The sequence below is a fragment of the Sceloporus occidentalis genome, unplaced genomic scaffold, assembly GCF_023333645.1.
Source record: "Sceloporus occidentalis isolate IW3139 unplaced genomic scaffold, rSceOcc1.0.p SCAF_6, whole genome shotgun sequence".
Classification (NCBI taxonomy): Eukaryota; Metazoa; Chordata; class Lepidosauria; order Squamata; family Phrynosomatidae; genus Sceloporus; species Sceloporus occidentalis.
The window spans coordinates 46,002,722-46,015,427 of record NW_028316986.1 but is presented as its reverse complement, the minus strand read 5'-3'; the positions used below and the strand labels follow the sequence as shown (position 1 = coordinate 46,015,427).

General features: G+C 40.7%; 1 protein-coding gene across 1 annotated transcript in view; it reads right to left on the bottom strand.

Annotated features, from left to right (window-relative positions):
• The window catches only part of ALK (ALK receptor tyrosine kinase), an 809,244-nt gene that overhangs the window by 21,396 nt on the left and 775,142 nt on the right, over positions 1-12,706 (bottom strand). Inside the window, exons 20-23 of the mRNA XM_089529545.1 lie at positions 9,736-9,922; positions 3,295-3,385; positions 2,561-2,625; positions 526-655 (exon numbers count right to left, since the gene is read on the bottom strand). Coding sequence (XP_089385671.1) covers positions 526-655; positions 2,561-2,625; positions 3,295-3,385; positions 9,736-9,922 — 473 coding nt within the window. The remainder of the gene's footprint in view (positions 1-525; positions 656-2,560; positions 2,626-3,294; positions 3,386-9,735; positions 9,923-12,706) is intronic.

Here is a 12,706-nt window from a genome sequence, read left to right as displayed (position 1 = left end):
AAGGCAAACATACTTTATTGTTGTAACAAGTAACAGTTTCTTTGAATTATTTTCAAAATTACTTTTGAAGCTATTTTAAGAGACATTTTGCCAGGGTGGTTTCAGCTTTATGTTATTCTCTTATCAATCCTAAGGTCTTCCCTCCTCAAAAACAATAGCAGCAGCAACAGAAAGTAATGGAAAAATAATGATTAGCTCAACAAATAATGTCATTACTCAGTTTTCTCCTATCATCATAATGAGTGTAAGGAGCGGGTTACTTTTTAAAGATTGCAAAGAGAAAAAATTGCTTTGGAAAAGTAATTTTCCAGCATTGGAATCAGCTTAGTGTAAAAACTTTAGTGTAAAAACAAAGAAAGGAAAAATTAGGCAGAGCTATACAATAGAAAACATTTTTAAATACAATGGGACCAACAGTGAATTTACTGGTGGGGAAGTAGGCTATACTTAATCTAAGAAGCCCTGCAATAAGGATAGGAGTCAGAGATTTAAGCTTCTGGTTTCAAAAAATTGTTGTCCTCTTACCGGTCTAGGCCGTGTCTCTCTCAGGAAAGATTTCAAGTCTCCTCCAGCCATGAGCTCCAGCAGAATAAAGCGCGGCAGTGCCTGCAGACTCACCCCAATGCAGCGCACTATATTCTGATGGCTGAACTTGCTGAAAGGGAGATCAAGCAAGAATTGTTAATTCAAAAGATACATACTTAGCCAACAGATCTTAGTGGTTCGGGTTATTTGTCTAGTCCATTATCCAAGAGGCAACTATGGTTGGGCCTGGGCAGGGGAATGTGTGACCCTTCAAATGTTTTTGGACTGCGGTTCTCATCAATCCTAGCAAACATAGCCAATGACTGAGGGGAGTTTCAGCAGAACAATGTCTGGAGCCAAAGATGGGGAAATGGGTCAGGAAAAATGAAGGTATTTTCCCCACAAATAAGAGTTCTGCCCCTTAATGAATTTTTCCTTCAATCTCAAATTTCTAACTTTATAGTAACTTAAAACTTCAGTTGAGCATTTAGACAGGCATCCAAAGAAAAGGGTCAGGTCAAGTTACCAAGGAGATACAGATACAGCAGATATAAGAATTCTACATTTGTGCTGCTCTATGACCGTAATAAAGATGAACTGAACTGAAATTCTACAAATTGATGATTTTTTTTTCAATTGCTGACTCTCTGCCATGCTAGACATTTGGAGACTGAAAGAAAAAACCATTTCAGTAGGCAGAACTCTTATTTGTGGGGCAATGCCCTCATATTGCCCCTCCCCATAGCTACACCTCTGCCTGGTGGGGATACTCCATGTATTATGATCAGATTGACAAAGAAAACTAGAATTTTTTTAAAACAACCACAACTACAACCATCAAGTGAACATTTCATATGGCAGACCTATAATAATTTTAAAAAACCAACTGTTAATGGTCCCAGTAATGGTCATAACCTTGTGTGGAGAAAGATTTCCATAGTTCTGAGTCCTTTAGCAGACTCTGGGTCACTCCCCTACTCCTAGTTTTTCCAAGACTTTTGAGTAATTGTGGAAGGCAGTCACAATGGGCTTATTATGTTTCAGTGGCTGCTCCAAGGTTATTGCCATCAGTGAAAGTCAAAATTCACTTTGGGAAAATATTGTTCTTTATTGCTGTGTGAGAGCAGGTGTAATACACCAGCTAAAGAGACTTTATAACAAAAGAGAGCTCTGCTATAAGTCTCTCCCGGTTTTCTCTGTTTCTTGTCCTCCCCCATCGATCTCACCAACCATGATTCTGGCATTAAAAATATGACCCACCTCACTGTTTTCAAGACTACAGGATAATAATATACTTGGATTGAGAAAACATACCCAGAGGTAGCTATATTGGCCATACAGCACAGTACAATAACATCCAAAATCCACAAAATAGTGATATCTTTATTGGACCAATAAACAAATAAACAAACAAACCTTTTCTGCTAAAAAGGGGGATGAGTAGACTCCCAAAGAACAGATGCAGCTTGGATCTCAAAGGCAGTATCCTTTTTGTTATTAATGGAGTTTAAATTCTATTTCCTGGACTTTGAGAATCTTTAGGCCCGAACAGATAGGCCAAAATAAAGTTCCTTCGGGTCACTTTGGAGGTATGCTGTTTAAATGATGCATGTGTCCTAAGAGGCCAGAAGCTGCGCCAAAGCTGCACTCCAGTCCTGGAGTGGCCTCTGCCTATGTGAACATCCCGCCATACCACCTTAACTGAAAACAACAACAATATCTTGACAAAATGTAGGTCTGTGTGACACTAGTATCAGCATATTTTTCTCTCTATTGTATGATTTTTAACACTTTTTGCTGGATGAAGAAGCCAATGCAACTTTGAAAGCTTGCGTCAAGTATTCTGTGCATTCTGACTGGTCCAATAAAGATATCACTCTTTTGTGGATTTAGGATGTTGTTATACTTGAATTAGCTTGAATACAAGTAAAGTATTGTCAAAATGGTTTCATAGCACTCACCCCCCAGTAAACCCCTTGTTTTTAATTTTGTTGCTTCGGGGACAAAGACCACTGTGCTGCTTGAATTAACATACCTGATTATAAGAGCTTCCATGAGAAAATCCAGCTCATCTTGTTCTGAACAAACCTCTGGCAAAGTCTGGACAAAAAACAAGCAACAGAAGAGATGTGAACAAACTGTCATGGATTTGCATGCACCCATTACAAACTCTACCTCTCACATCTCTCAGAATTGTAGAGCTTCTGCAAGCCTCTCTTGAACCATCATCCCTAGATAGTATTAGACTACAATTCCCATCACACCACTGATTGGCCTTCCTGACTGGGGATTATGAATGTTGTCATCAAACAACTTCTGGGGACTTGAGATTTATGAAGGTTGTAAATAGACAGAGACACCCTGTATTTAAAACAACATGTTACAGATAGAAATCAGGAGGAAAATCTTTCTGTATCACCATGAGTCAAAAGGATTCAGTTGCTGATATCTGCTAATGGTGTCCACATGATGACAATTTTTGATTGGGTATCAATGTAGAATGAGAAGGATGTTGGTGGTCACTGAAATGCCCATCTATAAGAAATCCCTGCTAGGGAGATTCTTCAACTAACTGTAGCCTTTGAAGCTATTCCTGGGAATTAAAATTCATCACAATGCTATAACTGGAGTGGTAAGTCTGTTTCTGTTGATAACAATAATCAGCAACAATTCCAGAGAAATTAAAGAAAAAGGAATTCAGACGTATTTGACAAAATAGACCCTCCAGGCATTTCCCACAATATTCTTCACTGATTTTTAAAAACTTACTTTTACAGCCACTTGCAAGGGACTAGGATCATTGGGGATCCCAACCACCTGGCCTTCGTACACCTCCCCAAAGGCTCCATGGCCTAAACCCCTGGAGAAATCAGAAAAAGGGAAGGTGATTTTAATGCATTGTTAATTTCATACAAAATGGAGTGAAAAATCCCAGATTCCTTCCTACACTGCATATAGGAAAATCACGAAACTGTCTGGTTGTTCCTTTAAGGGCAGTGCAGTTCTATCCAGAACTTCTGGAACTCTATTGGCCTCGGCAGACAAGCCACTCATCAAAAGTTTTTCCTTCTTCTCTATATTAAGTGCTAGTTTCATCTAGCCTATTATAAAAGCATTATTTCAGTAGCTTCACCTGAATCAGGTGGAAAACTAGTAAAATGTGGTGTCATCTACATAGCAGTGACACTTTCCTTCATCTCTCCACATTCTTTCCCTGCTTTCTTGACATCTTCATTTTCTTTCCCTCAACAGAGGTCGTCCACTGGATGACCAAGGTAGTCTCTCTGCCAAATGTCCTTGCGTCTGCTGGTTACAGACCTTCTGGACTGAATCCAGTTGTGAGTCCCAGAGTGGGAACTGAATTATTCAATATTTACATAAATCCTTTCGATGCAAGAGGTCTGCTCTGGTTGGAACTAGTAAGGCCCATTACCTTACTAGAGCATGTTGGAGCTGTAAAATGGGAATAACCAAATTTTGTATCACACACCACATTCATAGCAGTTCTATACCGAGGCTAACCCTTATTACTGGAGATGCAGAACAATTTTTCTAAAGTGAGTTTCAGGATTAATTATTTAAAAGAATATAGAAAACGAGCAGATAAATAAATCATGCACCCTGTTAAAATAGATTTTCTCCTGTGTGCTCATTACACAGGTTTTGTGTCACTGTTCATTCCAGCCTATGATTAATAAAAATGTAGAAATGTTGTACATGCAGCTACCGACACAACTCCCACCAGGCATTTGTGGGTCGAGAAATAAGGGAAAGCAAATATAGGGCATGCTGAGCTGACAGCTTTGCAACCTTTTTGGGCATGTTTTAATATGGGAGTGAGTGGAGGTGCAAGGGACTTCTCTTGCAAAGTCTCACACATGTAAGGAGTCCCAACTGGCTAGGTGTATTTGTATAGACAGGAAAGGATTGAAAGGAAGTTTCAAAGCTCTAAAAAGCAGCAGGAAAATATGCAATAAACACAAAACACAGAAAAACAGACAGACCTCTCCTGAGGAAAGCTACTAAGGGAAAATACCAAAGCAACAGAACAAATTTCATAATAAAAAAGTGATCAACTGTTATCCAAGAAATCAACATAAAAATAAATAAAAGATGACATTTTCTGCACCTCAAAGGGACAGATTTTTTTTTTTTTACATTTATATGATGGATTGATTGACTGATTGATTGACTAGAGGATAGGGAAGGGAGGGGTTGCCATGCTCATCCAGCTCAGCTTTATAATTAGAACTTTAAAAAACCCCAATGCACTGTGAGATGGAATCATCAAGTTGTCAGGAGCTTGTTTCTTAGGGCTTTTACGCAGGACTTCTCTTTCAATAACAATACTTCTGCTGCCAGATTATTTCAAACTATTCTCCTGGTTTGCATGCTGGGAACAGCTTCAGATGAGGCTTTTGTCATCCAAGCAGTTGGAAAACACTGTGTAGCAATTCCATGTTTTGGCCTTAATTAATTATTTGATATTTTGATATAACAAAAAAAATATATGAAGAAATGATAGACAAACTGAGATAGGGTGAAGGGAGAATGATATCATGTCAAGCTCCCATAAAATTAAGTGAATGAGACAGGATGATGCCATAATAAACCTTGTTTGACTCTTCCTTGTGACACATTTGTGACACATGATACAGCTCCCAGTCTGCAAGTAGGCACTGTGCTGGCAGGATAGGATGTGTATATTTATGTGTGTATGTGCATGTAATTGAGGCCTAAGAGCGGTTTTCACCCTAACGTCCTGCTCCTGCATTCTCTCCTGTTGGACCCATGGTGCCTGAATTGCAAGTGGGTCGCTATATACAAAGGATGAGTTGTTGCTACAAATTTTCTTTGTGTAATCCCTCATATTTCCTCCAAAGAGTGCTTCTCCACATATTGTCAGATTTTTTGCAAGACTCTCCAGATGTCCTCCAAAGACTGGTCCTCCAGATATTATCAGAGTGCAACTCCCAGCATCTATTGGCTATACTGGCTATTATTGCTGGGAATTGCAGCCCAACAACACCAGGAAGGCCACCTGGGTCTCACAGTAAGAATTCTGGCCTTGGGTTTGTAAGACCTGAGCAGGACTATTAATAGCAGGATACAGAGTCCATACATTGAAGCCAACTTGAAGATACACAGCAACACAACAATTCTGACCCAACCATGGCTTTATTTCAGTAGTGCCCCAAAATGTGCTGCAAGAAAAAGATCACTCTGCCTGAAGCAATATGTATGGGGGCTTAGAAATAAACTCAGCTATAGCAGTGAGGTGGTGTTTGAAGGAAGATCAGTAACGCCTTGTCTGCACTGGTCAGGATACTACAGGGGTAGCCCCTATTACGTGGCTCTCCATTTTTGCATGATGGCACTTGTCTGCATGGGTGTTCCATTGGGCTACCCAGCACATCTGCTGCCACCACAGGTCACTCACTTCTGAGGTCACATGCCTGGGCACCACATTCTGTCAACCCACAACAGCAGCATATGTGCCAGATAGCCCAGAAAGATGCCTATTCAGACAGCCACTATGACACAGGAATGAGCAAAAGGGAAGTTTTTAAAATTTATCTAAATGTAGTTATACCCTGGTGCAAACATCTGGATTGTTTGCACCAGAACTGGGTCTTAGGACATGTGTCATCCAAACAGGACAACACCAGAACATGAGGGGGAATGAGCCTTCTGGCCAATGCAGAAAGGCCTAAGATAGGAGGGGTGGCAGAAAGACAGTGTTAGGAAGTTCTAGACCAAGACATTATGCTTCCTATCAGAAAGCAGCAAATGGAACTGCTGCACCCTTCCCACATGCATGACCCACTCAAATCAAGGTGCATCATCCAAAGCCAACACCTCTAACACCTCTGAGAGATTAATTGCTGTCCTTCCCCCCCAAATCTGTTCTCTGAAGCAGCGATTTGCCTGATGCTAATGCAGCTAGGTAGAAAAGCAAGGAGAAAACACTGGGCTCTATAAATGCTCTATAAGGAACTATGTTAATAAAGTAGACCACATGAAACATGGGCAATTTAAGCAAATAATTAAATCAATTGTGGTGACAGCTTCTCTGAAATAGAGTGACAAGATCTACCAAGAAACTTCCTCTTTTTGTTGTTTCTTCCAGTGTTTTCATTTCATAGATAATGGAATATATTACTTTTCAAAGGCTTGATTAAGAATTTGATGCACCATGCTACTTCCTTGCTTATCCTTATCTACAAGGATCACACAACAAGTGCATCATGCTTTCCAGTGATCAAGCAACCCCAAGACACAGCTTTGTAGGTCAAAATGCCCTTGTCATGATCACTGCTATCAATTATTTGTGATAAGGTGTTGGCTCAGGAAAGCACTGTTATTGGCACAGAGCCATCTTTTGTTTAAAAAGAAAGAAAGAAACTGGATGAAAAAATGAGCATGGAAAAGTTATATTTTTGGACTACAATCCAATTCTCAGAATGTCACTGGCTATTGGTTAGGGGATTCTGGAAGTTGTAGTACAAATGGAAAAATTTTCAAGTTCTTGGTGAAACACAATTCATATAAACACTGCATTGTTTCTTTCTGTCTGTCATATTCTAGGTCAGCCGTACTCAACCTGTTTTGGACTACACCTTCCATGAGCCCTAACATGGCCAATTATGAGGGATCATCATAGGGGCACCATGTTGAAGAAAGTTGCTCTAGGTTGTGGTGTCTCACAGCCAATGGTGTAGTACAGATAATATGTACAGGTTGAGTATCCCTTACCTGAAATGTTTGGGGTCAGAAGTGTTTTGGATTTCAGATTTATTTATTTTTTTATTGTGGAATACATGCATTTGATATACACACATAATGAGATATCTTGGAGATGGAATCGAAGTCTAAACACAAAATTAATTTATCTTTCAAATGCACCTTATACACAAAACCTGAAGGTAATTTTATAGAATCGATTTAATAATTTTGTTCATGAAACAAAGATTGTGTACACTGAGATATGAGAAAGCACAGGTGTCACTGTCTCAGCTACCTTTGAAAAAAATAGCAATAGCAATAGCAAAATCGAAGGCTTTCATGGCAGGCATCCATAGTTTTTTGTGGGATTTTCGGGCTATGTGGCCATGTTCTAGAAGAGTTTATTCCTGATGTTTTGCTAGCATCTGTGGCTGGCATCTTCTAGAACATGGCCACATAGCCCGAAAAACCTACAAAAAACAATAGTAATAGCATTTGCATTTCTATATCGCTTATCAGTGAACTCAGCACTCCCTAAGCAATTTACAATCTGTAAACCAATTGCCCCCAACAAGTTGAGTACTCATTTTAGCAATCTACAAAAGGATGGAAGGGCTGAATCAGCCTTGGAGCCCAGGGATTGAACTCACAACCTTGTGGCTGCAATACTGGCACTTAACAGCTACATCACCAGGGCCCCTTTTTTGGTTTGGGGTGTATTTCAGATTTTGGAATTCTAGATAAGGGAGACTCAAACCATACAACTGCACTGAGTGTGTTGGGAAACAAATATGTAGCAGTATAAAGGCTGACACCCAAAGGTTTGTTGTTGTAACCAATGTGTTCTTGTAGATGAACTGTGTGGAACACACACATGTTTAAATTTCGACATTTCTGTGCCAGAGCTGATGAACATCATTGTCTATGAACTGTTTGCTAGCTAAGGACTGGATGGACTATTTCTCTAGAAAAAACAAGGTAGCTCAATGCATCTCATGTTGATTTTCAGTTTTAGCATTTCCACTTGGAGTGCTGTGGGATGGAAAAATAACATAACAGTGATGCTTGTTAGAACCCAGTGACATCACATTTTAAACAAATAAATAATCAAACATAAAGAAACAGACAAATACACATTTTACACTATGATTCCTTCCTGTCTGGAAAATCATCACCCTTTAATTTTAAATCTAAATGATTTAATGATACTTTAACAGCCCATGACTGTGTCATCCTAAACTGACAATAACTTTTATTGATGTTATTGAGGTCCAAAAGACCCCCATTTATCTAAGTTTTTTTAAACAAATATAAATTTGGATCTGGCAAGGGTTCATTTTGATTTCTCTAGCTTTGATTACCCTGAAGGCACCAGATCCTATCTGACCTTGGAAGCTAAGCAGGGTCAGCCCTGGTTAGTACTTGGTTGGGGAATCACCAATGAATACCATGTGCTTGAGGTCATCATTTCAAGAAGAAGGAACTGGCATAATTACCTCTGAGTATTCCTTGCCTAAGAAAACTCTATGAAATTCAAGGGACCATCATAAGTTGACAGGCGACTTGAAGGAACAAAAACACACACAGTTTTGATGAACAGTGTTTCATTTTTTCTTCCTTCTCATTAGTGAATAGCCTTTTAGTGAAACTATTGGTTAGCATGTGTGTGTGTGTGTTTTAAAACAATAAACATATTACATATGAATAGGTATGTATGAAACAAAATGGAGCAATTGACATATTTATTATGGTTAAATAGTAAACACAGAAGACTACTACCACAACCAGAGCCAGGATGATGTAGTGCTCTGAGTGTTGGATTAGAATTCTGGGAGACTAGGAATTGAATCCCCACTCCATCATGGACACCCACAGGGTGGCCTTGGACAAATCACATTCTTTTCGCCTGAGAGGAAGGGAATGGACATAGCTTTTCTCAAAATAAATCGTGCCAAGAAAATCCAGGATGGAGTAGCCATAAGTCTGGGTCAATTTGAAAGGCACATAACAATGAAAAGGAATTATCACAGCAGCAGGCTTGGGAATGAAGATGGGCTGAGTCCAAATGAAAGATGCATGTACACTTGAGATTGGTGGCTTCCATGTCCGTTGGACATATGCTGCCTCTGCACTGGAGAAATAATCCAGTTTAACATCACTTTAACTGTTATACCACTGAATTTTGGGCATGGTAGTTTGTTGTGGCACCAGAGCTCCGGATTATTTCTCCAGTGTGGATGCAGCCATAGTTTATGAACCTACTCTAGATTTTAGCCCAGACTTTAACAGAGCTATGCAAAGTGTTGAGCCATGTCCTCCAAACTGGTTCAGCACCTTGGTTAAAGTTCAGGCTAAAACCCAGCATAGATTCATCACCCTTCTGTCATGGTGGAAACCACCAGCTGCCACTATGCATGGGTGACTTTGCTCCTTGGCATTTGCAAAGTGCACCTGAGCAAAGAGAATTCAGATAGGGTAGTTTACCTTATCAGAGAGATATTTTTCCGGGGCACCTCTTTGAGGTCGCTAATGGAAGTTGTCTTCCCTGCAAAGCAATAATTGGGATTGTAGTCGGTCATAATGGTGGAGGTGCGCAACTTGCTCAGTTTATACTCAGGGCTCTGTAATTCCATCTGCATGGCTTGTAGTTCCTGGTGTTTCCGGCGGTACACTAGAAACAGAGCACAGGAAGTTAGGGATGTGGGCTGCCCACTGGTCATACTGAATGCTGTATTGGATAACATACTTTTCTATAAGGGCTCTGACTACTTCACTTTGATTATTTTCAATTAGATATCAGGATAGGGCTGTGTAGTATTTCAGTTCAAAAGGGTCTGAGAAAAACAACCAACTGTTGAACATGGGCTGAGACCCATAGTGGGTTGTGCAGCTTAGTCTGACTACCACAGAATGATGGTCAAGGGCAAGATGCATGTGAAAGAAGAGATATACACATAGCTGGAAGAGTGGCGGGATACACACCGCCATTTAGTACGTATAGAATACGTACTAGGGTTAGGAAGGGGCGGTGCTTCCGCACCCCCCTAACCCTAGTACGTATTCTATACGTACAAGATGGCGGCGCCCCTTTCACATGGGCGCCGCCATCTTTGCGTATCGGACGCTGAGCGTCCGTACGCGTCGCGCCGCTTGTGACGTAGCGAGCGCGCCCCTGGCGCCTCGCTACGTCGCAAACGCGACGGTAAAAGAAGCTCCATTTTGGAGCTTCTTTTTCGGTCCGCGCGGGAGTCGGGCCGTCTGAAGGCTCCGGCTCCCCCGCGGACCTACTGGCGGCGGCGGCAGACTGCCGCAAATCGGCGGTATGTACCCCGCCAGTATTTTATTTTTTTTTACCATAGTACCCTGAAGGAAAGCCACTAGTCATGCTGGTTGGGAGATTATGGAAGATGAAGTCTTAAAAAGTAACTTTTCCTAGTGCTGGTGATGCACTCATTGACCTGGGACAGGGTTTTTAGAGCATCTCTGCTCAGTGCTAGCATGTACTAATGTACCAGTTGGCTGCTTTCCTGGCGTGATAAAGGGTTGGGCTGCCTTACCTTTTGGCCCACCATTTCAAATGGTAGTTATGATAAAATGCAATTTAAAACAACACTGCACCAGATATGATTATTACTCAGGATGCATAAATCAGTACCTAGCACCTTCAGAAACTGTCAGGGGCCAAACTCCACAATTGGGCCCAATACTGACTTGAGTTCTGGACCATGACAATGGAAATAGGGCATGGGAGCTGCCAACGATTTCAAGCTTTGCATAGTGTGAAGTTGAAGGCTTTCATGACCAGCATCCGTAGCTTTTTTGGGGGTTTTTTGGGCTGTATGGCTGTGTTCTGGAACAATTTATTCCTGATGTTTTGCTTGCATCCATAGCTGGCATCTTCAGAGAATGGTGGCATGGAGGTGTGTGGTGTATGTGTGTATGTGTGTATGTGTGTGTATGTGTGTATATACACACACACATACACACACACATACCCCACACACCTCCATGCCACCATTCCCTGAAGATGCCAGCTACGGATGCAAGTGAAACATCAGGAATACACACACACACACACACACACACACACACACACACACACACTCTGTGTGATCCTTGGTTGAGAGGAAGTCTATGTGTTGATATGTTGGCGAAGGGCAAAGTCTCAAGGTGGGAGGATATGTGAGGAGGATTTGTATCTAATTAGTGATCTATTGTCTGCTGGGAAACACCCTGACTTGGGGTGATGTTCATTTGCATGTGCTGAGTCTTGATTCTGGTGTTTTTCAGGACTGGTAGCCAAACTTTGTTTATTTTCAGGGTTTCCTCTTTCCTGTTGAAATTGTCCAGGTGTTTGTGGAAGCCCCTGAAATCCACAAACACCTGGACAACTTCAACAGGAAAGAAGAAACTCTGAGAGTAAATCCCGAAAACCCTGAAAACCCTGAAATCAAGACTCAGCACATGCAAATGAACATCATCCCAAGTCAGGGCATTTCCCAAAGACAATAGATCACTAATTAAATAGACACAAATCCTCTTTACATATCCTTCTACCCTGAGGCTTTGCCATTCACCATCAAACCAACACATAGAGTTCCTCTCAACTAAGGGTCAGACAGTATACACACACACACACACACACACACACACACACACCACACCACACCACACCTCCATGCCACCATTCTCTGAAGATGCCAGTCATGGATGCAAGCGAAACATCAGGAATAAATTCATCCAGAACATGGCCACATAGCCTGAAAAGCCCACAAAAAGTTTTGCATAGTGTTCTGGAGCATGGATGTAGCCATTGGGGGTGAATTTAAAATTGTGGTCAGTGGAGGCATCTTAAGGGCTCTTCAAACCTGGATTTGCCTCTGCGTGTACACATATGCAGAGTCATCAGGTTGGCAAGAGGTACATTTTTAAAATGACATTTAAATGTACTTCTTTTTATGCCATGTAAACTTAAATACAGATCAACTCAGGATGAATGAATATCTAAACCTGTACGTAACATTCAAAAAATGATGACATTACTTGTCACTTAAGAAGAAGGGAGCAGCTACAGTCAATTTTGTATGTTTTAGCATTAACACTAACATATTAAATATTTTTTACATAACAAGTAATGCTTAGCTGTTAACTTTCTTGCTACTTTCTTGAGGGGCATTTCTAACCTTCTGGTATTTTTTAATTTAAAAAAGGTAACTTAAAAATAACATGTTAGTAACACTTACTTTCTGCCTGATGAATAATGATAATGAATAAGTGGAGAAAAAAAGTAATGGAAAGGTGCTAGCTTTTCCAAATAACATCTGAAGCTCTGATGAATCTTGCATTGGCTGGAACTGACAACCATTGGGATCCCTTCCAGCTCAAGAGTACTGTGACTTTATGCCATCCATCGTCCTCAATTCACAAAGCTAAAATTATGCCTCTACTTATTATG